The sequence below is a fragment of the Pteronotus mesoamericanus genome, unplaced genomic scaffold (assembly GCF_021234165.1).
Source record: "Pteronotus mesoamericanus isolate MK-2021 breed Mesoamerican mustached bat unplaced genomic scaffold, CSHL_Meso_final contig_24, whole genome shotgun sequence".
In the NCBI taxonomy this organism is placed as follows: Eukaryota; Metazoa; Chordata; class Mammalia; order Chiroptera; family Mormoopidae; genus Pteronotus; species Pteronotus mesoamericanus.
The window spans coordinates 9,530,054-9,558,019 of record NW_026555100.1 but is presented as its reverse complement, the minus strand read 5'-3'; the positions used below and the strand labels follow the sequence as shown (position 1 = coordinate 9,558,019).

General features: G+C 37.6%; 1 protein-coding gene across 1 annotated transcript; it reads left to right on the top strand.

The window, feature by feature from the left end:
- Positions 1 to 73: 73 nt before the first annotated feature.
- Positions 74 to 27,966, top strand: KIFBP (kinesin family binding protein). The gene is made up of 7 exons (XM_054572687.1): positions 74 to 637; positions 9,099 to 9,197; positions 11,235 to 11,314; positions 11,624 to 11,807; positions 14,417 to 14,501; positions 22,435 to 22,550; positions 26,530 to 27,966. Exons 1-7 carry the CDS (start codon positions 212 to 214, stop codon positions 27,403 to 27,405), a joined length of 1,866 nt encoding a protein of 621 aa, XP_054428662.1. The 5' UTR covers positions 74 to 211; the 3' UTR covers positions 27,406 to 27,966.

Below are 27,966 nucleotides of genomic sequence, written 5' to 3'. Positions count from 1 at the left end.
CCTCGTGTCCGTGACAGCGGTTGCTCAGGTAATCACTACGCCTTTCCATTGGTCTCTGCCGAGCATATTGCGGTGTCCTGGGCGGGCTTCATTGGTTACAACTTTGCAGTGCCCGGGCCTATCGGGGCCGTAAGTGAAGTGTCGCAAAGCAGGAGGAAGGCGGGAGTCCCGATTGGAAACATTAAAGGAAGCCTGAGCTGCGGAGTCTGTTATGGCGAATACTTCGTGGGCCGAGATTCGTGAGAAATTCCAGGCCGCGCTGGCCCTGTCTCGGGTAGAATTGCATAAAAACCCCGAGAAGGAACCTTACAAGTCCAAATACGGCGCCCGAGTTCTGCTGGAAGAGGTCAAAGCGCTGCTGGGCCCCGCGCCGGAGGATGAGGATGAGCTGCCTCAGGCCGAGGAGGGCTTGGGCGCGGGGCCTCACGCCCTGGGGCCGCCGGCTGAGGTGGTCGAGGTCGAGGGACCCATCGCCCAGCGGGCAGTGAGGCTGGCGGTTATTGAGTTCCATCTCGGGGTGAACCTCATCGACACGGAGGAGCTGTCTGCCGGGGAGGAGCATCTGGTGAAATGCCTGAGGCTGCTGCGCAAATACCAGTTGTCGCAAGACTGCGTCTCTCTGTACATCCAGGCGCAGGTGAGAGCGGGCCCGGCCTGCTGCAATCGGCCAGAGGCGAGGGGCTGGAGAGGGGCCCCGACTCTTGCCAAGGCCAAAGGCAAGTGTTATAAGGCACAATTTGTCCCACGTTTTTGAAGCTTTGGGATAAGCGTCTTCCAACTCCCTCTCCACCCGCATCTCCCACTTCAACATCACTTGCTGCTTCGTTTAGTCGTGCTCGAAGCCATTGTTTTCCCGAAACCCTCCTACAATCCCATATGCCTTTTCCAACTCTTCTTCACTAGTCATAATGCTGTTCATTCTGTTAGGAAAAATCAAAGTAATTTTAATTTAAGATCTCAAGGAAATTACAAAGAATGGCATGAGTACATTCTTAATTTAAAACAAAATATTTGAAATCTTAAGTTTCTCTTATTGCCATATTCATTTGTTCGTTCCCCAGATAAGCCCATTCTTTAAAACTCATCTTACGATTCACCCCATACTTTTAATACCTTTATTTGGATCGTTCCGAGTTGATCGCTCCCTCCTACCTATGAAATCTTATTTCTTGTATCACTTTGTTTCCCATTTATATGGTACCTGGTTTACTAAAAAAATCTGACATTTTCATCAGGAACATAACATTTCAGAGTGCAAATATATATGAACTTGTATGTACCAGGTACTCAACATTTACCAAAATCATATGGTAAGTAGGCCTCAAAACCCTCAAAATTAAAAAGGAAACTGTAGAGGTCATATTTCATGATCATGGCCCAATAAAGTTAAGAGCTACATAGTAACAGGAACTATAGTTCTTTTTGCTCACTATTTGTAACCTTAGTACCAGGCACCTTGTAGGCCATTCTAAAAATTTGTTGAATAGATGAATGATCTAATGAAATCTATTAAGATGTTGAATTCAAACAAAACCTCAGTTATTTGAAATTTTCTTTAACAGCGTGGCTGCCTAAGATTTTTTTTTTTTTTTTAAGATTTTATTTATTTTTAGGCAGAGGGGAAGGGAGGGAGAAAGAGAGGGAGAGAAACATCAGTGTGTGGTTGCCTCTCACACGCCCTGTACTGGGGACCTGGCCCACAACCCAGGCATGTGCCCTGACTGGGAATTGAACACGTGACCCCTGGTTAGCAGGCCAATGCTCAATCCACCGAGCCACACCAGCCAGGGCTTAAACATTTAAAAAAATGACTTCAATATCATGTCCTGGCTGTGTGGCCTGGTGGATTGAGTGCCTTCCTGCAAACCAAAGTGTCGCTTGATCCTGTTCCTGGTCAGGACACATCCCTGGCTTGTGTGTCAGGTGCTGGCAACTGACGGATGTATCTCACACATGGATGTTTCTCTCCCTCTCTTTCTCCTTCCCTTCCCATCTCCGAAGGTAGAGAAATAAAATATTTAAAAGTAAATAAATAAAAAATTCATTATCAAAAATAGAAACTTTTCTTAGTGTAGTATAGAATCGCCACTGTTTATTGTATTTTATTAATTATAATACGCACATTCTTTCATATTTTAATATCTTTGAAATCATTGTGCCTTTATAGCTGATTGATTTTGTGTTATAATTTACTTGGCAATATTTTATTTTTGATACATAAAATAATTGTGTGTCTTACAAATTTTGACATCTTACCTTCAGTGAAGTACAATATTTCAAACAGCCAGCCTTTTCTGAAGGGTGGTTGATTAGAGACATTCTGGTCCTTGTAATAATGTAGAGAGCAAGTAAGAGTTATTTTGGAAAAATAAAATAATTTATAAAAATAAAAACCATTTGCATGTGTGATCTTTCTGTACCTAAAGAACCTGAAGTCATCAACAGAGAAATGATTAGAATTATCATTTCAATAAAGCAGGAGGATATAAGGTAAATATATCAGTAGTATTCCTTTATATAAGCAATAACTTGTTGGAAATATTATTTTTAGAAATTGCATTCACAATAGCAGTATTAAGGGTGATAGAACTGATAATCTGTTTTAAAAAATTTTATTTATAGAGGGGAAGGGAGGAAGAAAGGGGGGAGAAAGAGAGGGAGAGAAACACCAGTGTGTGGCTGTGTCTTGTGTGCCCCCTACTAGAGACCTGGCCCACAACCCAGGCATGTGCCCCAATTGGGAATTGAACCGGCAATTCTTTGGTTTGGAGGCCGACACTCGATCCAGTGAGCCACACCAGCTCGAGTGGAGCTGCTGATCTTAAAAGGAGAGATATACCATGTTCCAAGGTGGCAAAAATTAAACATAATAGTATCGTTATCCTGACATTTATTTTTGGCCATGATGCAGTTCCTGCTCAAATTAGAATAGATTTTTTTCTTGGAACTTGACAAAATTAGTATGTTTATCTGAAAGAATAAAGAAAAGTGAATATAAAAATATGGAAAGTAATGCACTAAAACTCGCCCACCAGGTACTAAAACAGTACAGCAGTAGTTATTTAGTTAGATTCTGTTTGTGCTAGTCTGTTTTTTAGCCCCATTATTTAGTTGATCTGTTTATTCCAGTGGCATTACCACACCAGAGCATTTTATTACATTTAATATTTGCTATACATGATGAGAGATTTGACCTCACTAGTAATAAAGCAAACTAAAAGAATGAAATAGAAAAATTATATCAGATTGGGAAAGATTATTAAAGATATGGACTTACATTCATTGCTGGAGAGACTGATAAAATGAATTTAACCATTTGCATGATTGCTGGTGGAAATATAAATTTATCAAACTTTCTAGATATCAGTAGGTATCAGAACTCTTTTTTTCTCTTAATTTTATTTATTTATTTATTTTATTTTTTTCCATTACCATTTAGTCCCCTTATATGCCCCCCCCCACCCTCGCAGTATCAGAACTCTTGAGTTAAGACTTTGTCTTAAAAATTCCACATCAATATTATAAAATAATATTGGGATTCAAATGCAAAGGTATGTTAGCATGGATGTTCATCACAGCATTGTTAATTTAAAAAAGTAATTATCAGTAGAAATGGTTAAGTAAATACTGATACATTCATATAGAACAGTGATTTCAATTAGTGTTCTGCAAGAATTTTTAAAGCATGCAATACCTGACTGTTTAGTCAGAGGTACTGACTGACCTCTTTTCCCTTAGATTGTCATATAGAAAAATGACAACAGTCAACAGAGTAGCCATCCGGTATGACTACAAATACAAATAGAACAATTTTTTTGTTAAATCAGCAAAAACTTGAATGTATATTTAGTGTGCTGCAGAAATTTAGTAATTAGTTTATACGTGCCATGAGATGAAAAAGGTTGAGAATCGTTGATACAGAGGAACAGCATGTAGCCATTAAAAATAATATATTTGTTGACCAAAAATATCAATCTTAAGAGGGAGAGGGATGACTATAAGGCATGTTTGGAATTATGTAGAATGATTATGTTTTGGTAAAAGACTACATGTGTGTACGAAAAAGTTTGAAAGTACCACTTTGTGGGAATTTATGATATTTTGACTGCTTTTTACAATCTGGTGTCTTCTTCCTGGCAAACTATAGATATACGAAATCTGGACCCACATTAGATTATCGAAAGGGACTGTACCCTCTTATCCTTACCAGGTTTTTAGAGTCTTAGGAATGATTTTTCTTCTAATTTTTGCTGTCAGCAGTATACACTTGCATTATCATCTTGAGTAGAAACTTACAACTGTGGTACAACACTGTAGTAAAATTCCCTAACAAATTAGCATATTGATCAATTATCTCCCTTCCCCCTGGATATATATGTCCAAGGAGCACCTTTTGTGTGGGTTTATGGTTTTATTGAGGTAAATTTGACATATGATAAAACTGCACATATCTAAAGTATACAATTTGATGAATTTTGACATATGCATATACCCATGAAGCAATCATTGCAGTCAAGGTAATGAAAATATCACTGCTAAAAGTTTTCTTGTATTCCTTTATAATTCCTCCTCCTCTCCCTCTTTTCTCGCTCGCTCTCTTACCCTCCTCCCCCACATTTTCTAGAATTTCATAATGAAATCATAGTGCATACTCTTCATTTGGTCACACTTCTTTGATTCATCATCATTTTTTTGCTGCATCTGAGATGATCATTTTTTTTTATTTTTTACTCTTTTAATATGGTGAATTTCATTGACTTTCCAATATTAAACCAACCTTCTGTTCCTGTGATAAACTCCATTTGGAGTTTTTAACCAAGTAAAACTTCAGTAAAGTATTACTTCTCTATACAATGTTGGATTCAATTTTTTTTTTTTTAAAGATTTTCTTTATTTTTAGAGAGAGGGGAAGGAAGAGAAAGAGGGGGAGAAACATCACTGTGTAGGTTACCTCCTGGGGATCTGGCCTGCAACCCAGGCATGTGCCCTGACAGGGAATCGAACCGGCGATGCTTTAGTTTGTAGGCCAGCACTCAATCTAAGCCACACCAACCGGGGCTGCTGTTGGAGTCAATTTGCTAAAATTTGATAATATTTTTTGTATATGTGTTCATGAAGGATATCAGCTTGTAGTTTTCTTATATCTTTGATTTAGTATGAGATGGGAACTGTTCTTTCCTCTTCACTTTTCTAGAAGGATTTGTGTAGAGTTAGTATTATTTCTTCCTTACATAATTGGTAGAATTCACCAGTAATAGTACTTTTTTAGCTGTTTTTATTTTATATTTAACTTTTCCCCTACCTAGTGTGGTATCTTTTTTTTAATTTTTAAGATTTGATTTTATTTATTTTCTAGAGAGGGGAAGGGAAGAAGAGAGGGAGAGAAACATCACTGTGCTGTTGCCCTTCACGCACATTCCACTGGGGACCTGGTCCACAATCCAGGCATGTGCCCTGACTGGGAATCAAATTGGCAACCTTTTGGTTTGCAGGCTGGTGCCCAATCCACTGAGTCACACTAGCCAGGGCACTAGTGTGGTATCTTGAGGGCAAGGACATGATGATGCTCAGTGTGAATGGTACAGTGTTTTTCTGGTGTAGTATTGTAGGATTTATATTTTATTTTTTTAAAAAGATTTTATGTATTTTTAGAGAGGAAGGGAAGGAGAAGGAGATGGAGAGGAACATCAATGTGTGGTTGTCTCTTGTGTGTCCCCCACTGGGAACCTGGCCTACAACCAAGGCATGTGCCCTGACCAGACCGGGAATTGAACTGGCGACTCCAAGGCTCACAGGCCAGCACTCATTCCACTGAGCCACACCAGCCAGGGCGATTTATATTATATTTAAAAAACAATTCATGTAGAATGTCAATACCACTTATCTCTGTGGCGTGAACACTTAAAACACAAACCCTATATTTTTGAAAAATCAATTCTAGATCCCTTGCGTGGTCCTTACCTTCAAGATCTCAATAAGTTATGGTTCAAAATAAGTTAAAATAAGATCAAAATAAGTTAAAGTTGTATAAACAACTTTAGTTATTTGTAGGTTTCTACTTGGTTTAAGATTTATCACACACCAAAGTTGTTGCTTTCTGTGGCACAGCCTACTTGGGATCTAGCAGGCTAAGTGCATCACCAGCCCATCAGAATAGAGCAATTGTGGCTAACCAGTTCCTGGTACTAGGTAAATCTGTAGACTGCCTAGGCTAGGTACAGTATGCTGGGGATGGGCTTGCTGGTGTTGTGGCCAAATGGAATATTTCAAGAAAAAATAAATTGAGCTAGGGAATGAGAAAAGGTAGTTGTGGATCCATGTCTAAGATCAGAAAAGTAATGTTAAAGTAAATTGTATTTGAGGCTAGGTGGGCAGAATAATTTGTAAGTTAGTAGTGGGCCCTCAGGCTTCCCCAGCATCCTGCAAAGGACTTCATAAGCAATATAGAGGAGAAAACTGCCCAGTCTCTCAGTAAATTATCACTACGATCTGTAGTCCTAGGCATGAGGGTCAATCGTCACATTAAAAAATTACAGAATAGATAATGCAAAGCCAGAGTAGAGGTCTTTGTTGCAGTGAAATGCTCATCTTCAATCTGTAGGGTTTATAACCATTTTTTGTGCCATATGCCCCCTTTTGCAGTCTAGTGGAGCCTATATTTATTATAACAGGGTAATGATTTTAAATATATAAGATAAAATTAAAGGATTATAAAAGGAACCAGTAATACAGGAGTTACAAAAATATATTTGAAAGAAATGATATAGTAATATATATGCTGCTTTATTAATGTTAAGAATATTTAATGATGTATCTAATGTCTAAATTTTTTTTTAAGATTTTAAAAATTTATTTTTAGAGAGAGGGGAAGGAGAGAGAAAGAAGGAGAGAAACACTGATGTGAGAGACATCAGTGGGCAGCCTCTTGCATGCCCGCAACCAGGGACCTCACCTGCAACCCAGGGAATTGACCCTGCTGGTAACTGAACCAGCGACCTTTCAGTTTGCAGGCTGGCACTCAACCCACTGAACCACACCAGCCAGGGCAAAAGTCTATAATATTAAAGTATAATGAATATAAGTAAGTATTTTGCAATATAGCTAATTGTAATATGAAAAATGTTCCACTTCTATAGGTCACAGAAATCTCAGGTACTAAATATTGTTGTATTTTGTTTCCTGCATTCATAATTAAAAGATGCTAAATTTTAGTAGGACATAATGAAAATAAATTCTAATGTTTTCCCATCCACGTTCATAGACTCTGAATTCTATTCATGGGTACCTTGTGCGTCTAGACCCCAGGTTAACAATCTGCATTAAAAATTTGATTTATACTGTTCTCTTCCCTAGGGAAGTTAAAAAAAAAAAAAAAAAAGATTGCAGAAACCCAGCCTCAGAAGTTTCCTTGTGCCTAAAGGACTGTCCCAAGGAGTGGGAGGCAGTTTAACTTTACTTCCTGAAGAGGAGCTGGGCATGCAGTCTTGAGTTCGGACCCTCTAAGCAGGCTTGATTTGCTCTGTGCAGGGCCTGGTAAAGAGTCATGGCGGGGGACAAACTGGCTTGGTTTTAAAAATGTTATTTAGCATATAACCCCAAATCTTAACACCTTCATGGTAGCAGAAGGAAATTGGTGCTATGGAAATCAAAAAGTAGTGATCAATACAAGAAAAGACAATACAAATGAAGCATTTTTAGTTGACTGTATACAATTAGAAAGCTATATAATTTGAAGAACTCCGGAAAATATAAGCATATGTTTTATTGTTTGAAATGGTAAACTTTAGGAATCCAACCTAACTGATGAATAAAGGTATATAGCATCTTCAGAGTTTTCATAACATAATTTGAATAATAGGAATTTGAGAGTTGATGTCCATTTCTTCAGGTTTTGAATCAGTAACTCTTGAGAATGTTTCCTTTTTAAGAGGTCTCTGGAGATGTAGATATTTGAAAACATGTTTCTGGCTCCTCTTTATGTCTGTGTGTATTATCTATTGCTATGTAAAATTTCACCCCAAATTTAGCATCTTGAAAAAAAACTTTTATTACATCAGGCATCTGGGCAAGGCATAGCTGGAGGCCTCTGGTTAAAGGTTTCTCATCAGATTGTTGTCCTTTTGGGGATGCTCTTGAAAGCTCAAATCGGGGAGGATCTCTCAAGCTCTCTCGGGATTGTTGGCAGCATTCAGTTCCTTACAGGTGGTTGGTTTGAGGGCCTCAGTTGACTTGCCTGTTTCTTGCCACATGAATCTGTATACCAGGTGACTCATAATGTGGCTGTTAGCTTCCCACAGACAGAACAGGAGAGAGAGCACGCAAGATGGAACCACAGTGTTCTGTAACCTAGTCTTGGAAGAGACGTCCTATCATTTCTGCCATATTTTGTTTGTTAAAAGCAAGCCATGCCCTGACCCATGTGGCTCAGTTGGTTGATTGTCATTCTCCAAAGTGAAGGGTCACCAGATCAATTCCTGGGCCGGGCCCATGTGTGGGTTGTGGACTCAGTCCGCAGTTGCAACTGATTGATGTTTCTCTCTCACATGGATGTTTGTCTCCCTGTCTTTCTCCCTCCCTTCTCCTCCTTCTAAAATATAAAATCTTAAAAGATTTTGTAAATATTTTTAGAAATATTTTAAAAATAAAATATATTTTTTAAAGATTTTATTTATTTTTTAGAGAGAGGAGAAGGGAGGAAGAAAAAGAGGAAGAGAAACATCCACCCGTTGCCTCTCACAACGCCCCCAACCTGAGCCCTGGAGCACAACCCAGGCATGTGCCCTGACCAGGAATCGAACCAGCAAACAAGCAACCTTTTGGTTTTTGAGTCATGCCCAACCCAGTGAGCCACACCAGTGCAATAAATAAAATCTTTAAAAAGAAAAAAAAAAGCAAATCACTAAATCCAGCCATACTTAAGGGGAAAAGATTATACAAGGTCACAAATATCAGTAGGCAGGGGTCATTAGGAATCCATCTGCAGCTGCGTACCACTACATCAGGGCTGGTACTATTTGATAGGTAAATATTGACTTTGAAACTATGAAAGTTACTGTAATTAGAAGTTTATATTGTCATTTTTTTTTTTAATTTTCCAGAATAACCTAGGTATCTTGTGGTCTGAAAGAGAAGAAATTCAAACAGCACAAGCTTACCTAGAATCATCAGAAGCACTATATAATCAGTATATGAAAGAGGTATGTTGCATGTCAGATAAATTTTAAGATTTGATTGAAACTAGTCAAGAATGGATGTTAAGAATTTCTCACTGATAATTTTAGTATATGACTCTTGAGCGTACATAGGGACCTCTCTATAGAACTGTGTAGGTCACCACCTAATAGCTGTACTTGGCAGGCACTGTTATAAGTGATTTACAGATTTTAACTCATTTAATCCTCATGTCAATTTATGAGGCAGATACTTTTGTTATCCTTATTTTAGAGATCAGGAAACAGCACAAGAGATTAAGTGACTTGCCTCCACACACCAGTGAACGGTGAAGCTGGCATTCCAACTTGCAGGATCTGACTCCAGAACCCATACTTTAAACCACTATGCGTCCTCTCATAGCAATTGGACTTAGTGTAAAATACAAGACCAAGGTGCACCTTTAAGAACAGTGTATATCAAATGATGATAGCAGATAGAAGGAATATGCTGTAAGCAGAATGCACAGCCTGAGTGCTCCTATTTGCTTTGTCAGTTTAGTTCATTAAATGTTTATTGTTTTTAGTATGTGCCAGGTACTATGCAAATATGCTGGACAATCAAGTATCAATAAAATATCGTCTCTACCTATAACTAGCTGCCCCTGGAGGATAAAGATTGGAGCAAATCAACATGTTAATTACACCCACAAGAAATTTTAGAATGTACATATAGAACATGTGTTTATAGGCCCTTAACACTCATTTTTTTCCCTGAGGAATATATCCCCAGATTGGAGAGTTTTAAGTCATGGCTTTTCTACCTTGGTGTTACCACTTTACTCCTAAAGTACCGAAGAGAGCAGAACACCACAAAGCCAAATTGAGATGTTAGTCTCTTTTTACGATTTTAGGCTCTCACTCTTAATTCATGAACTTATTAAATTAAAATGTGTATATATCAAATACCTATAATATCTCATTAAAAATAGTATTTATAACAAAACGTAAAACACATAGCAAAACTCTGTGCACTTTTATACTGTTTTAGTTAGGAGATTGATTTAACTGTGTCACAAAGTATGGTAGTCATAACAGTGAAGTATGTATGTAAGATAAAACATAGATTAATTCCCCTCATCAAGCCAGGGGTAAGCATACTAAATAAATAGCCCTCAAAATTGTTGAGGAGGTCTTTGAAGAATTACTCATCTCTTGTGTTTGCCTTGGGCCTTGCTTCCTGTCATTGTCATTTTTACTTTCTGTGAATTCTAGGAGCCCAAGTTGTGATGCTTTTATGTTTGCATCTAGAATACAAGGTCACCGTTTTTTCTTTTTGTTTGTTTGTTTTTTTAAATGGGAAGCATTGATGCTATTTGGTGGTTAGTGAATTTGGTTTAAAGCAAGGCTGGGTTTGTAGATGGGACTGTTCTCAAAAAAGTAGAATGAGGCAGAGGCTAAGTACTATTCTTTTGGAAGACTTGAGATACACATATTAACTCATTAATTCCTTGTAGTATCCTTATGAGTTAGATACTCTTATTATTCTTATTTAATAGATGAGGAAATAGAAGCACGAGACAATAAGCAATAGACTCACTGGTTTTAATGATCCTCTATTGAAATAGGGTAATATATATACTTGTTTCCTCGAGGTAAAAAATACTAGAAAAATTATTTAAAACTTTGATTTTTCATTAGTGGTCAGTTTAGAACAATATTACTCTAAGGATACATTTTTTCCTATTTGTCATGCTTATGTAGATTTTTAAAAGAACTTTTTTTTCACCATACAGACTTAAGATTTTAAATACTTAAAAAAGCAAAGTTTTCTTTTTTTTTAGTGTATTTGAAGTTCACCTGAAACAGCAGTTAAAATCTTGTGAAGTGTGTGTTTGTATGAAATCTCCTTTTATTTCTTTGACTCTTTTGTATTTTATAATTAAGAAAATTACTTCTTGGGTAACATGAAATGAACTAGTAAAAACTATATTGGGCTATTAAAAATTTTGATTTCTCCAGTTTCTCCAGAAGAGGGCGCTTGGTGTTTAGAGTAAAATTTTAGTTTTGTTTTTCTAACTGTAGGTTGGGAGTCCTCCTCTTGATCCTACTGAGCATTTTCTCCCTGAAGAAGAGAAACTTACTGAACAAGAGAGATCAAAAAGGTGAGTAGGTATAGAAATCAGCCCTCACAGGTATTTCTACATAGTGTAGATGATTGTTCAAAAAAGCATGTTTTCTCTTAAAAGACACTCTTAAAGGTTCTAGAATGTAGATTCTGATACAGATTAAGACCTTCATTTGCCATTTACTAATATGTGACCCTGTTCAGATCTAAGGCTCAGTTTCTTATCTGTCAAGTAGATAGTGGCCATACCCAATTCAAGAGTTGGTGAGAGGATCAAGGTAAATATATGTGAATGTTCTGTATACATTGTAAACCATTATGCAAATGTGGGTTTTTTTCTTCATAGATTTGAGAAGGTTTATACTCATAACCTATATTACCTGGCTCAAGTCTACCAGCACATGGAAATGTTTGAGAAGGCTGCTCATTATTGCCACAGTACTTTGAAACGCCAGCTTGAGCACAATGCCTACCATCCTATAGAGTGGGCTATTAACGCTGCTACCTTGTCACAATTTTACATCAATAAGGTAAGCTTCTTGAAATTACCTAACAAAGTCACTGACAGAATATGTGAAATATAGACCAAATAGTATTTTGAATATATCATCTTTTAAAAATAGGTAGCTTATATTTTATGATGTAAACTAGACAGGAAAGTGCATCCCAATTTGCCAGTGTACTAAAATTTTCTAGCTTTTGTTGCATTAATCTGTTGGATCTTAAAATACTGAGTTTTATCATTGTCTTACATGTTTCTAGTCTCTAAGATTACATGTTACCTAAAACCAATTCTTTTTTGATGTAAGCATGCTATCTCAATATAAGCATGCTGTCTCAATTCATTTCAGTGAGATGTTACCTTTAAGTACAGATTTTATCTTGTAGATATAACTTTATCTTTAGGCGGTGGTAATCTGGTAGTTACAAGAATTTGTCTGAGGAAGTTGACTGTTAAATGTGGGCTTTGATAAAAGCATGTGATGCATTTCAGTTATTCTTTAGAATTAATTCCTTTATAGTAATTTTTTTTATGTTGAAAATCTCTCTGCTCAGTTCCAGAGTTCCTGGTCTTTATTATCGATATATATGTCTCTGGAGTATTACACAGGGACAAGTTTGAGCTTTTTAGTTGTTTATCGGAATTATTCAGAATCATGTTTGGTATACTCTTAATTGACTTATTTAGAGTTTTTAATGCTGAAACACTTTTAAGCCACCTTTCCCAGCTAGATTTTCTCAATCAGATATCTCAGCAATAGAAATTACTTTTATTTGTATTTCTGATTCACAAGCCTTTGTGAAGTGTTGGTAATTTTTTGCTTATCAGAGTTCCTTCTTAGATTTCTCTGCTTACCTGTTACAGTATCCTTACTGGGCCTTTAGCCTTTCTAAAATTTTTGTTAGTGCTGGTTCTGTAAATGCTCCCTATGTTTAAAGTATTGTCCCACAGAATTTCATTCAGAAAAGCTATTAGCAGGAGAGAAAGGGCTGTGGTGACTGCAGCATCGCCTCTAGGACTTTGGTCTAAGATCAAGCGTGTAAGTAATGCTACTGCATATATCAGAGCATTCAGTGAAATCTAACTCGTGCATCCATTTCATTGTGGCCATCATCCAAAAGTGTTATCTTGTGCCTCTGCTTGTGGCACCATTTTTATAGCTTCTGGAGGCCCCTTATTTGTTTTGTTTAGCAACTTTAAAATTACATGTTCATTGTGATTTTAATTAACCCTTAAAACAACATTGATGTTAATACTTACATATCTAGATATAAATTTAAAGTGTAATTTAACATTTAAAGTTGTTAAGCATTGCTTATGTGGAGCATGCAGTAATTTTCATCAGACTTCCTCTACCCTGTGCTTTTATTTTTTTTAACCAAGATGTTTTATAAAGTTTTGTTACAACTAGCTAAGCTGTATTGCAAAAAGAGACATTCGAACCATGTTTTTAAAAAAGCAATTGTCATTTATATCATCCTCATCTTCATCTGGTTCCAGTGATGAGGTTTTGCTACTTGCTGAGTCCCTACCTGGCAAATGCTAAAGTCCCACATTTACCAGCCACCTAGAGGATACAATGGCACTGTTCTAGTAGTGGTTGCTCACAGGGAGCCAGTCTGGAAAAAGCTGAAGTGATAATGATGGGCAAGGAATTGCAGAGGGACAATTAAAGCTGTTTCTGTAAACTGTAACTTTTGGTTTTTCGAGGTTTAATGCCAACTCTTTGATCTGCAGATGTTGCTGGGCTAATACTACAGATGGTCAGTCCCCAATTATTCTCAAGATGGCTTCTGAATTTGCCATAATGGAAAGCTACATTTAATGCTGAGATTTTAAAGTCATAATTAACCATTAAAAATATTCTTAGCAAAATCGGTAATATCTAATATGAAGTAGACATATTTAATGAGGGTGGCTTCCAACTAAAAGTTGGACTTTAACTTTGTACTTCTGCTGGGTGGTCCTGTGACTTACATGATAAATGCGAAGTGTTTATATTAACAAGATCTTCAAACATTTGAGAAGTTTACTGCGCCCAGATTTGAATTATGAAGTCTTCCAAGTGTGTTGGTGAAGCAGTTTCATAGTTTATCTGTGACTTCAAAACTTGGTGGGAAGCCCCATTATAAATTACAAAGATTTTAGAAGACAGGACTCTCTTCCTATCAAAATTGAGTCTTTTTGCCTTTGAATGGTAGAATATAAAAGGGATCTCTAAACCTAAAACAGTTAAATATTTAAGTCTTTTGACATAGTGTAAATGATCTAAGAATTTATCATGCATGGAACTTTGGCTATTTGAACTAAACCTAAAGGCTGTCTGAGGCACTTTGAGTCTATGGTGATAGCTATTGTTGTATACTTACTGATTACCTGAGGAGAGCTAACTTTCAATCAGCAGCTGTCTTCTAGGCAGTTTGGATTATGAAGAGTTTGGGGGCATTGTACTTCTTTGGTGTAGCTTTTTGACCTGTATTTAATATACCTTCTTAATGTTCAGCATCTTTCTAGCATCTCCTTAGTGGTTTTTACCTGATTTTAATAGCTCTTCCCATATCAAAAGACATTATGCAATATAAATTGCAAATAAGGCTGCAGGACAGTTGCATTTACTCTTGTTTATTTCCTTAACAGCTGTGCTTTATGGAGGCCAGGCACTGTTTATCAGCTGCTAATGTCATTTTTGGTCAAACTGGAAAGAATCCAACCACAGAAGACAGTAAGTTTATGTGTATATGTTTTATTATATATAGCTTTTTAAAAACTTTATTTGAAATATTTTTAAACTAGAAAACTCAAGAATAAAACAAAACTACCTACCATATGCCCTTCTAAATTCATTAATTTATAATATTTGGCTCATTTGAAGTCATATTTTATTTTTCTTTCTGAACCACTTGAGAAAAAATTATATACATTAAGCTCCTTTAACCCTAATTACTTTAATGTGTATTTCCTAAGAATAGGAATGTTTTCTTATGTAATCATAGAACAGGAAACACTATAGTTCTTTTATCTATAATGTGTATCTCTGTTTCATTAATTGTCCTCATAATGTCCTTTATAACAGTTCCTGTCTAGTACTAGAATATCCAGTTCAAGATTGCATATTACATTTAGTTGTCACTCCTTTTTACTCTTTTTTAATCTGCAACATTCCTCAGCCTCTTTCTCATTTATCACATAGACATTTTTTAAAAATATAGGCAACCATTTTATAGAAATTCTATCAGTTGTTAATTTGATGTTTTCTTAGTAAAAACCCAGAGTTCAGTAGTAACCACTTACCTGCAGGGGCTGTGTCCCAAGAACCCTGGCGGGTACCTGAAGCTGGATAGTACTGAACCCAGATACACTACGTTCTTTTGGGGAGAACCCCCAAAAACCGAAATTTATTTATTAAAAGTTGTGTATTTAAAAAATTATATTTTATTGATTATGATATTACAGTTGTCCTGATTTTTCCCCCTTTACTCCCTCCAGTCAGTGCCCCCTAATCCCTTAGGCAATCCCCCCACCATTGTTCATGCCCATGGGTCAGGCGTATAAATTCTTTGGCTACTCCATTTCCTATACTGTGCTTTACATCCCCATGGCTATTCTGTAACTGTCTATTTGTACTTCTTAATCCCCTCACCTCTTCACCCGCTCTCCCCCTACCCCCTCCCATCTGGAAACTAACTTCTTTTCTCTTGCTGCTTTTGAGAGTCTCTCTTATCTTTAACCTTTGACACTTTAATTATGGTATATCTTGGAGTGGGCCTCGTTGCATGCATCGTAATTGGGACTCTCTATGCTTCCAGGACGTGCATGTCTGTTTCCTTCACCAAATTAGGGAAGTTTCCTTTCACTATTCTTTAAGATAGATTTCCAATTTCTTGCTCTTTCTCTTCCCCTTCTGGCACCCTTATGATGTGAATGGTGGACCTCTTGAAGTTGTCCCAGAGGCTGCTTATACTATCCTCATTTTTTTTGGATTCTTTTTTTTTTTTTAAGTATATTGTATTGATTATGCGACTACAATTGTCCCATTGTTTTTTTTCCCCTTTATTCCCCTCTGCCCTGCACCCCTCTCCCACCAGCATTCCCCCCCATTAGTTCATGTCCATGGGTCATACGTATAAGTTCTTTGGCTTCTCCATCTCCTATACATTTCTTAAAGTTCCCTGCCTATTTTGCACCTACCATTTATGCTTCTTATACCCCGTAACTTCCCCCCCATTCTCTGCCCTCTACCCCGCCCCCCACTGATAACCCTCCGTGTGACCTCCATTTCTGTGATTCTCTTCCTGTTCTAGTTGTTTGCTTAGTTTGTTGTTGTTTTAGATTCAGTTGTTGATAATTGTGAGTTTGTTGTCATTTTACTGTTAATAATTTTGATCTTCCTTTTCTAAGATAAGCCCCTTTAACATTTCATAGACTTAGGGCTTGGTGATGATGAGCTCCTTTAACTTTATCTTTTCTAGGAAGCACTTTATCTGCCCTTCCGTTCTAAATGACAGCTTTGCTGGATAGAGTAATCTCGGATGTAAGTCCCTGCCTATCATGACTTTGAATACTTCTTTCCAGCCCCTTCTTGCCTGCAAGATTTCTTTTGAGAAATCAGCTGATTGTCTTATGGCACTCCTTTGTAGGTAACTGTCTCCTTTTCTCTTGCTATTTTTAAGATTCTTTTCTTATATTTAATCTTGAGTGATGTAATTATGATGTGCCTTGGTGTGTGCTTCCTTGGGCCCAACTTCTTTGGGACTCTCTGAGCTTCCTGGATCTCCTGGAAGTCTATTTGCTTTGCCAGATTGGGGAAGTTTTCCTTCATTAGTTTTTCAGATAAGTTTTCAATTTCTTGCTCTTCCTCCTCTCCTTCTGTTGCCCCATGATTCAGATGTTGGAATATTTATAAAGTTGTCCCAGAGGTTCCTAAGCCTCTCCTCATTTTTTTGAATTCTTGTTTCTTTATTCTGTTCTGGTTGAATGTTTATTTCTTCCTTCTGCTCCAAATGGTTGATTTGAGTCCTGGTTCCCTTCCCTTTACTGTTGGTTCTCTGTATATTTTTCTTTATTTTACTTTGCTGTTTATTTCATTTTGTTCTGTTTCACTTTACTTTTTCTTCCACTTTGTGACCATACTCAACCAGTTCTGTGAGCAACCTTATTACTAGTGTTTTAAACTCTGCATGTGATAGTTTATCTCCTCGTCACTTAGTTCTGTTTTTTGGGCCATATTTCTGTCAGTTGGGCCATATTTCTTTTTCTTGGTGCACCTGTTTCCTTGTAAGGGGTGGAGCCTTAGGTATTTGACAGGGCAGGGCAACCCACATCACTGCATTGTGGCGCTGTCTGTGGGCGAGGGGTCAGAGAGAGAACAATGACACTTTCTTGGCTCTCTGTTGGCTTTCAGTCAGTTACCCTACTACCCACAAGCAAATTGGGCCCTTCTGGTGCTGATTCCCGAGTGGGTGGGTTTGGTATGTTCTATGATCCTTTGGGTCTCTCCAGTGAACATTCCTGTGAGGCAGGGAGTTTCTCTTGCTGCTGCAACCCCCACTGGTTTTTACAGCCAGAGGTTTTGAGGCTTTCTTTTCCCAAGCTGGAATCCTGGGTTGCGAGGTCTGTCTCACTCCCCTGTTGTTCCTTCTGGCTTATCATGCAAATGCTGGGACCGCCAGCTGCCATCTCCCCTGCCCAGTCCTCCAGCCACTGCCTTGCTGTGTGTCCTCTCCATCCCCGCTGCCTGTCTCCACCCCGCCTACCAGTCCAGATGAATCTTTCTTCTTTAATTCCTTGGTTGTCAAACTTCCATACAGTTTATTTTCTGGCAGTTCTGGTTGTTTTTTGTTTTTAAATTTGTTGTTGTCCTTCTTTTGGTTGTGTAAGGTTGCAAAGTGTATCTACCTATGCCTCCATCTTGGCCAGAAGTCTGTTTTAGATTCTTTTTTCTTCTTGTTCTGCATGGTTGTTCTTTGCTTCCTTATGTTCCAAATCATTGAGTTGATTCTCAGCTTCATATACTACTGTTGTTTCCCTGTAAATTGTTCTTTATTTCAGTTAGTATATCCTTTTTTCTGCCTGGGTCTTTTTTATGTTATTGAGGTCCTCACTAAGTTCCTTGAGCATCCTTTTAATTGGTGTTTTGAACTCTGCATCTGATTGATTGCTTATCTCCATTTCATTTAGCTTTTTCTGGAGCTTTGATCTGTTCTTTCATTTGGGCCATGTTTCTTTGTCTCCCCGTTTTGGCAGCCTCCTTGTCTTTGTTTCTATGTATTAGATAGAGCTGCTTTGACTATTTGTCTTGGTTGTATGGCCTAATGTTAGTAGGTGCCCTGTAGGGTCCAATGGTATAGCCTCCCCAATCACCCAAGCTGTGTACTCAAGGTGTGCCCTTCATGTGGGCTGAGTACACCCTCCTCTTGTAGTTGAGTTTGGTTGCTGTTTTCCAGATCAATGGGAGGGATTTACCCAGGCCAGTCAGCTTCAAGGACTGGCTGTGACTACTGACCACCAGCGTCCACTGTCCATGGAGGATCAGGTGTTCAGGGGGCAGGTGCTCAACGTGGTCTGTAGCTGTCCACTAAGTGTACTGGCCTTGGGGTTTCCCAGGTGATGCAGGCCAAGGTCAGCCCGCACCTGTGTTTTGCCTGGGGCACCCTACCCTGTCTGAGCTGTAAAGCAATCTGAGATGGCTGTGAATTGCGCTGGGCTTGGAGATTCCCCAGTGAAGCCAAGCTGTGAATCTAATCTAGCTGCTGCTGGGGCTCACTGAGGCCAAATGAGGCCAGCTGTTGCTTGTTTGATAGGATTTATTTCAGTTGATAGGAACTGAGACGAGCCTTTCTTACGGGCAAAGCACCTTGGGTGGGCCTGTAAGTTGGGTGGGGCTGAATCTCTGGGGATCTCCAAGAGGGTCAAACAGTATTTTAGCAAGGTTGATGGAGTCTCAGATATGACACCAACCTGCTAGCTCTGTGAGGGGAAGGTTTAGAAAAGGGATAATGGCCTCTGCTCACCTTGATGCCAGACGCTTCAGTTCCTCCCTATATACCATTGGTGCCTTTCAAGCTGCTACCCTGGTGCTGGAGCTCAGAGGGAGTGAGTGAGTCTACATAGGTGAGTCTGTGTGTGGGTTCTTTAAGAGGAGCTGCTTGTGGCTCCAGCAGTTTCTTCCATCAACTCAGTCCCCGCTGGTTTTTGCAGCCAGAAGTTGTGGGGACTTATCTTTCTGGCACTGGAACCCTGGCCAGGGGGCCCCAGTGTGGGTCTGGGACTCCTCACTCCTGAGTTATCCCTTCCGAATTTTTATCCACCACATGTGTGTGAGGGACTAGGCTGTTCCACCTCTGTGCCCCTCCTACCAGTTTAGATGGATGTGGTTTCTTTAATTCCATGGTTGTCAGACTTCATTCAACTCGATTTCTGAAGGTTCTGAGTGATGGTGGTTCTATATTTTAGTTGTGGTTGTGCAAAGAGGCAATCCATTTCTGGGTATGCTGTCATCTTGGAAAGTTTTTTTTTAATTGAGGTATAGGCTGGCATATAACATTGCACTAGCTTCAGATCTACAGCACAATTTGGTATTTGCATATTGTGAAATAATCACCAAAATAAGTCTAGTGAACATCTGTCACCATACAGTCACAAAAAGTTTTTTCTTGAAGACTTTTAAGATTTACTCTCTTAGCAGCTTTCAAATATGCAATACAGTTATGCTATATGTTAAAATCCCATGACTGAATTATTGCTAATGGATTTTGTACCTTTCTCTAAAAATGACTTCCTTCTAAGTAATATTCCATTGTTTATATACAATTTCATTATCCATTTATCCGTCGACTGCTACTTAGGTTGCTTCTGTATCTCAGCTATTGTAAATAATGCTGCAATGAACATAGGGGTGCAGATATCTTTTCAGGGTAGTGTTTTCCCTTCCTTCAGATATACACCCGGAAGTGGAATCTCTGGGTCATAAGGTAGCTTTATGTTTATTTTTTGAGAAACCTCCATACTGTTTTCCACAGTGGCTGTATCAATTTATATTCTCACCAAAAGTACACAAGGGTTTCCTTTTCTTCACTTCCTTGCCAACTCTTATTTCTTGACTTTTTCATACTAGCCAATCTAACTACTGTGAGGTGATATCTCATTGTGGTTTCGATTTGCTCAAATATAAATGTTAACTGTAATTTTTAAGACTAAAACACTATAATTAAAAAATTGGATATTTGGGTACATCCTTTTTGTAGTATTCCAACCAAAAATATATACAGTAATATCCCCTTTTCTGTCGTTTTGCTTTCTGTGGTTTCAGTTCCCTTAGGTCAATGATGGTCTGGAAATATTAAATGGAAAATTGCAGAAATGATTCATAAGTTTTAAATTGCATGCCATTCTGAGCAATGTGATGATATCTCATGCTGTTCTGCTCTATCCCTTTGTCCATGCTGTGTATATACTACTTGCCATTAGTCACTTAGTAGTCACCTAGAGCAACTCCTGTGGTGTCACAGTGCTTGTGCTCAAGTAACCCTTATTTTACTTAATAATATCCCCAAAGCATAAGAGTAGTTTAAATTTTATAATAGGTACATATATATGGGGGGGCCCAAAAAACCAGAGTCATCTTCTGGAGTGTGGGCCCCTTTTAAAAGTTTTCCCCCGTTAGGTGAATGTTCTAGGAATCCATCTTATCAGTGTACCAGCTGGCATTGTTGTGAGAGGCTGCATTTGGTTTCAGTGAAGTTTTTTTGAAGACTTTTTCAACCTGTTTGCCCTTTTCATGATGGGTGACTTACAAGCACACCTGCCTCCACTGCACTGCGTATTCAGCAGTTTTGACCAAAAACAGCATGACCCTGTGCCCCACCTTTCCCGTTCGCCTGATCTCCCCCAGAGTGGCGTGTTTTGTTGTTTTTGTTTGTTTGTTTGTTTGTTTCCCCGGATGAAAAAAAGTCCTCAAAGAAATGTTTTGCTGATCTGGAAGAGCTGAAACAAAAAAAGCAGAAGCACTAAAGGGCATCAAAATCACCAAGTTCAAACACTGTTTTGAGCAGTGGAAAAAAGTCTCAATAGATATATTGCATCAAACGGGGAGTACTTTGAGGGTGACTGAAGTTTCAAAATATAAGAATAAATACACAGGACTCCTAGTCAAGATGGCAGTGGAGGCAGACATGGCTTGCCTCTGTGTACAACCATGTCAAAATTACAACTAAAGTATAGAAAAACCATCACTCAGGAATGTCAGAAATTGAGCTGAATTGAAGTCTAGCAACTATGAAATCAAATTGAATGGAAGTCTGACAACTAAGGAATTAAAGAAACTCCAGTATGCAATTGGGTGGAGAGATGGAACTGCTCAGAGATGATTAGCATTTACATAGTGTTTTGAGCAGACACTCGCAACACTTGAGCTCACAGCAATAGTAAGAGGAGATGGCTATGAAATTATTATAGTAGTACAGTATGCATTACAGTTAATTTAGTTAAAATCATAATTTACAGTTGTGATTTAATGCTGCCTCTTTATGTTTGTTTACATTTCTTTCAACTGCAGGTGGTACCATGTATGGTTTGTGTTTGTGCATAAGTTTTGATAAATTTTAACTTTGTATAATAGGTTTGTGTATATTTTATGGTAGTACGTGGTAAAATAGACTACTATGTACATATAGTTTATGCATTCATGACATACCTTTTTCTTAATTTTTTTTTTGATATTTCTAGACTATGTGATTTGTCTGCAGGTGTTTTTGAATTGTCACAAACTTCAAAAATTTTTCCAATATAGTCACTGAAAGAAATTGACATATAAGTGGACTCATGCTGTTCAAACCCATGTTGTTCAAGGGTTCACTGTAGTTGTTTTTTCCTCCCTTAATTTATTACATTGAATTAATTGTAGATTGGTTGAAACATAAGACGCACTTGTCCGCCCCAAAATTAATAAAAACTAAATCACTAGTAAGATGTCATTGTGTTTTTACTCTTCAAAATAGTAAGGTTAAAAAAATGACAGTGTCCAACCTTTTCAAAATGCTTCTATTGAGTAGCTTGATATATTGTTGGTTAGAGTATTTGTTGAAAATAATTTGACGGTATGTATCAAGAGCATTTAAAATGATGTAAACTCTGACCCAGTGAACTCCACTTGTAGGAATCTGTCCTAAGGAAATAAACCAAAATCCAGACAGATTTATGCACAGAAATCTTCATGTTTAGAGTTGTTTGTGATAGAAGAAATTGGAAACAACACATGCCCAGTATTAGAAAAATGGATAAAATATGGCATATTTATTTAATTGTATATCATGCTATGCTTAAAAATGATGTTAAAAGATTGATAATGATACAGGTAAAGTGTTAGTGGTATAATATAGAAAGAAAAAGCTATATTTAAAACTGAATATATATCATGATCTTAGTCTTCACCTACAGATAATACATAAGAAAAAACTAGAAAGAAATATGCAAAAATAATATTAGTAAGTGCCTCTGTGTAGTAGGGATTTGCAGCTGGGTTTTTTCTCCCAGTACTTCAGTGAGGATCTGTTACTTTTATAATAGGAAAAAGTGATATAAAAAAGAATGATGTACAGTACACAATGAAAATTACAATTGTGACCATTAACTTAGACAAATCATATTTGTAATTTTAGCTACTGAAGCTGAAGGAGATGTGCCAGAGCTTTACCATCAAAGAAAGGGGGAAATAGCAAGATGCTGGATCAAATACTGTTTGACGCTCATGCAGAATGCCCAACTTTCAATGCAGGTAATGCAGTCAAAAGCTGCCTTGACTGTGTTAAATGAACAGGACATAGATGAAAGCTTAAAGCTGGAATTATACTTATTGGGCTCACTGCATGTTTATTATGAAAGACAGGCAGAATGCTCTCATAAACATTTCTTACTCTCGTCATCTATACCTTTTAAAATCTTATCATTTAAGGCCTATCTCAAATACCACTTCTTCCTTGAAGACTTTTCTTTGATCTTTTTAAAAAATATTATTTATTTATTTATTTTTAGAGAGAGGGGAAGGAAGGGAAAAAGAGAGGGAGGGAAACAAAACATCAATGTGTGAGAGAAACATCCATCAGTTGCCTCTTGCACTCCCCCAACCAGGGACCTGGCCCACAACCCAGACACATGCCCTGACTAGGAATCAAACCGGTGACTTCCATTCACAGCCTGGCACTCAGTCCGATGAGTCACACCAGCCAGGGCCTGAAGACTTTCTTTGGATAGAATATAATTTCCTGAGAAATGGGGTCTGTGTCATATTTATATTATATCATCTCCAGGTACAATAGATTCTCAATAAATAATTATTAAATGCGTAGTTCTTCACTGCCTACAGTTGTTTCCTTCCTTTAAACTCCATAGAACTTTTCTAATCCCTGCCTAAGTCACTTAAATTCTCCTTTGTATTATCCCTATTCATGTTCCTTTACCTCTTTCTAGACTATATGCAACTTAAGGGCAGGAAATAATTCTACTAATCTTTAAATACTTCATGCAGTATATACAGGGTGGGGCAGAAGTAGGTTTACAGTTGTTTGTATGGAAAATGATACGATAATTAATAAATAAAAATATAAGAATAAATTCTGTTTTGCATACTCAAAGCTTTAAACCTACTTTTGTCCCATCCTGTAAATACATATTTTTATAACGATAAGTATAAATATATCTGGAAAAAGCCTTGCCAGTTTGTAGTTATGTGTTCTTGGCAACCTCCTCAATCTCTTTGTGCCTCAGTTTCCTCCTGGTAATAGTAGTGTGTATTAATAGTGTTGTTAGGAGAGTTAAATTTGTGCGTGTGTGTTTGTCTCAGAAAAGTGCCCGAGACATACCAAGTTCTCAATAAATGTTAACCATCACCATCATTATTATTACTGATCCATTTTAAATCCTAGTTTCTAACTACTAAAGAGGAAAGAAAAGAAATCATTTGGATGCAATATACTAAGTGTAGATACATAGACTTTCCTGAAGGAGCTGTTATGCTTTATTTTTTCTATTTGTATTCAATAAAATGCATTAATTTTTACCAGGAAATAATACAGAACATTGTAAAACTACTAAACAAAAAAACCCCCATAAAACCCCAGGAGCATAGTTCTTATGAAGATGACAGCATTTTAGAGATGAAGGGTAAGGAAAGTAGGGAAAAGAACTAGGGAGTTTTATATTTAGAGAAGTTGGAGCCAGGAAGAGCTGTCAGGTTTCTTCTCAAAATAAGCAGCCAGGAAGCAAGTAAGTAAACAATATTTAGAGACTTATGGCCTACGTTGGAGTTTATTGTGTCAAGCAAAGTTCATGTGGTTTAACTCTTACCCTTCAGTTAGTTGATGTTTTCCAGACTAGGCACTAGAACCTATCACCTGACTACATTAAGCCCAGATAATTGCCATGCTGCAAAAATTACTCAGGTTTTCCTTCATCTGACCTTTTTTGTTACGTTAACTTCATCATTTGATCATTTGTTTATTTCAAAAGGCTTCTTCAATTACACTTAAACATACACAGATTTATTTAATTAAATGTTTATACCAGCTCTCTGCTAGTCATTATACTCTAATGAACAAAAAAACCCTGGTTTTTGACCTCATGTAAGAGTGCAGCTTTGATAAGTTCCACAGAGACACACGGTATGAGAAGACATAATAGGAGAAAGGAACATTTGATGGAAGCTCTGGGACTGCGTAGGAACTACCTAGACTGGAGAAAAGAGGGAGCACCATTCCCAGGAGCTGAAGCAGTGTGGTTTAAAGTTCTAGGGTATAAGGAACATAGTATTAGAAAGGATGGAGCAAAGGTCTGTGAGGCTGGAAGAGAGTGAGGGAGCATGTGATCAAAGAGAGTTAGAAAGGGCCCAGAGCATGCAGGGCCTTCAAGGAATGGAAGCCTTGAAGGGTTTTTGGAATAATTGCTTAGGTAGCAGAATGGAGAGTGAATTGAGGGGAAGTAAGAGTGGATGAGGGAGATGAGGTAGATGGAAGACCACTGTAGCCGTCCAGGTGAGATGTGAAGAAGAAAAAAGATTGGATTCAAGAGGTATTTAGGAAGCAAAACATTAAAGACTTGGTGATAGATTGGAAGTGTGGAGTAAATGGAGAGGAGAGGGACTTCTCAAGGATGGTTCCTAGGTTGCTGGCTGTCCCCATTGATGAGGTGTTCTTCCCTAAAGAAACACTAGAACAGGAACCTGTTTGCTGAAGAAGAGTAGGGGTGTGCATATTGAGGATGAGATGCCTCTGAATCTTCTGAGAGGAGATGTCATCAAGGGAGCTGTAGTTCTGGGTCTGGAGCTTGAGAAGAGGCCTGGGCTGCAGCTGTAGACTTGTGAGTCATCATCCCATGAGTGGCAACTGCAGCCATGGGTGTGGCTGGAATCACCTGTTTAGAGCAGCGCTATCCAACAGAAACAGAATACCAGCTACAGATGTAATTTTTAATTTTCTAGTGGCCACATTAGAAAAGGAAAAAGAGAAGCAGATGAAATTAATTTTAATTATATTTTTAACCCAGAACATCAACAAATACTGTCATTTCTATATATTATCAATATTTAAAAATTAAGAGATTCCAATTGGAACTTCATTCATACAAAAATTTCTGTGAGCCCTGGCTGGTGTGGCTCGGTTGGAACGTTGTCTTGTGGAGCAGAGGGTCATGAGTTCAATTCCTGGTCAGGGAACATGTCTGGGTAGCAGGTTTGGTTCCCAGTTGTGGCGCATACTTGAGGCAGTTAATCGGTGTTTCTGTCTCACATCGGTGTTTCTCTCCTTCTCTCTTTCCCTCCCTCCCCTGTCTCTAAAATCAATAAGCATGTCCTCAGGTGAGGATAAAAAATACTTCTTGGAAATTGTATATGTATTATTTTACACAGCCCACATCTCAGTTTGGACCCACCACATTTCAAGTGGTAGTCATTCACACATGGCTCTTTTTTAGAACAGTGTAGGTCTAAAGAGACAAAATCAGGAGAGAAAAAGAAAAGCTCTTGAGGCTGAGCATTAAGGGATCTGATGATTAATTTTATTTGCCAGGAAGAGGAGGATGAACTTACTCTATTTCTTAACCATCCTAGCTATCTATATCTATATCTATGTCTGTGTCTGTGTCTATGTCTATACCTATACCTATACCTATACCTATATCTACATCTATATACATATATATGTCTTTATATACAACTGTAACTTCAAATTATGTGTGTTTTTTTTGTCCCAGGAGGCAGGAGAGAGAACTTTAACTACAAAGGGAGATTTAACTCTTAGCTTCACTTTGGTGTCTTTAAAAGACCTGGTGCATTTCTCTGAAATATATTTCACTAAATAACTTATAGCATAAACATCATATCATTAATGTCAATGGCATGTTTGAAATATTTTTAGGATTTATATTGCAGTTTTACTTTAATGTTAATAATAATGTATTACATGTAATAATGTTTCACATTTTTAATGTTATTTCATATGTATTTAATTTGAGATCCCTAAAGAGGAATAAAGTATGTAAGTGGTTTATCTATTTAAATACTTCTTCCTAGTTTCTTGTATTTTTAATATAATTGGAATATAATTAGAGGAAAGAAGTTTTAAAAGAATGTTTAAGATTGTCATATCTCCCTAAACCAGGCTAGGAAATAAGAGGGTTTATTTTTTTTACTTTTCAGTTGCTTTAATATTATTTGACAGCAGGAGGTTAGTGTCCAACTTAACCGTAGTTATTTTTTCTTTCAGGACAATATAGGAGAGCTTGATCTTGATAAACAATCTGAACTTAGAGCTTTAAGGAAAAAAGAACTAGATGAAGAAGAAAGCGTTAGGAAAAAAGCTGTGCAGTTTGGAACCGGTGAACTCTGTGACGCAATCTCTGCAGTAGAAGAGAAAGTGAGCTATTTGAGACCTTTAGATTTTGAAGAAGCCAGAGAACTTTTCTTACTGGGTCAGCACTATGTCTCTGAGGCAAAAGAGTTCTTTCAGATTGACGGTTATGTCACTGACCATATTGAAGTTGTCCAGGACCACAGTGCTCTGTTTAAGGTGCTTGCATTCTTTGAAACTGACATGGAGAGACGATGCAAGATGCATAAACGTAGGATAGCCATGCTAGAGCCCCTAATTGTGGACCTGAATCCACAGTATTATCTGTTGGTCAACAGACAGATTCAGTTTGAAATTGCTCATGCTTACTATGATATGATGGATTTGAAGGTGGCCATTGCCGACAAGCTGAGGGATCCTGATTCACACATCATAAAAAAAATAAATAATCTTAATAAATCAGCATTGAAGTACTACCAGCTCTTCCTAGACTCCCTGAGAGACCCAAATAAAGTATTTCCCGAGCATATAGGGGAAGATGTTCTTCGTCCTGCCATGTTAGCTAAGTTTCGAGTTGCCCGTCTTTATGGCAGAATCATCACTTCAGATCCCAAGAAAGAACTAGAAAATTTGGCAACATCGTTGGAACATTACAAATTCATTGTTGATTACTGTGAAAAGCACCCTGAGGCTGCGCAGGAAATAGAAGTTGAGCTAGAACTTAGTAAAGAGATGGTGAGTCTTCTTCCAACAAAAATGGAGAGATTCAGAACCAAGATGGCCCTGACCTAATAATCCTCATTTTTAAGGAAAGGACACGTGCAATATTGAAGAGATTTTTTTCCCTTACTGAAATGGGCCCAATTCCATCGTGATACTTTTGTAGCCAGATGAGTACAGTTTGAACTTGATATATAGTCAGACCAACTGAGTCTCTACTAGGACCTTAACATAAAGATAATAAGTTAACACCAAATTATGTAAATTGCCTTGTTAAAGTGACATGTGATTGGCATTTTAAATTGCTTGTTTCCTATTTAAATATAAACCTTTCCTGACTCATTTTCTAAAGATAGGTGCTTTGTTGTCTAGTACTTGAGAGATTCTCTAAGAGGAAAATTGCTGAGTAACATACCTGGTAGACAAGCCTGTTATATTAAAATGGAAAAAGTAACTTCCTGTAGTTATTTTTTCCAAAGTATTTACTTTCCTAAATTCCCAAAGAAATCTTTTCTCTTTGAAAATATTAAAAAACTAAGTTATGTTGTTGTAAAGTATTGTAGTTTGTCTCATTTATAGGAGGAAAAATGCCTTGTTGGAAATATAATAAAATGACTTGTTTCACTAATAAAA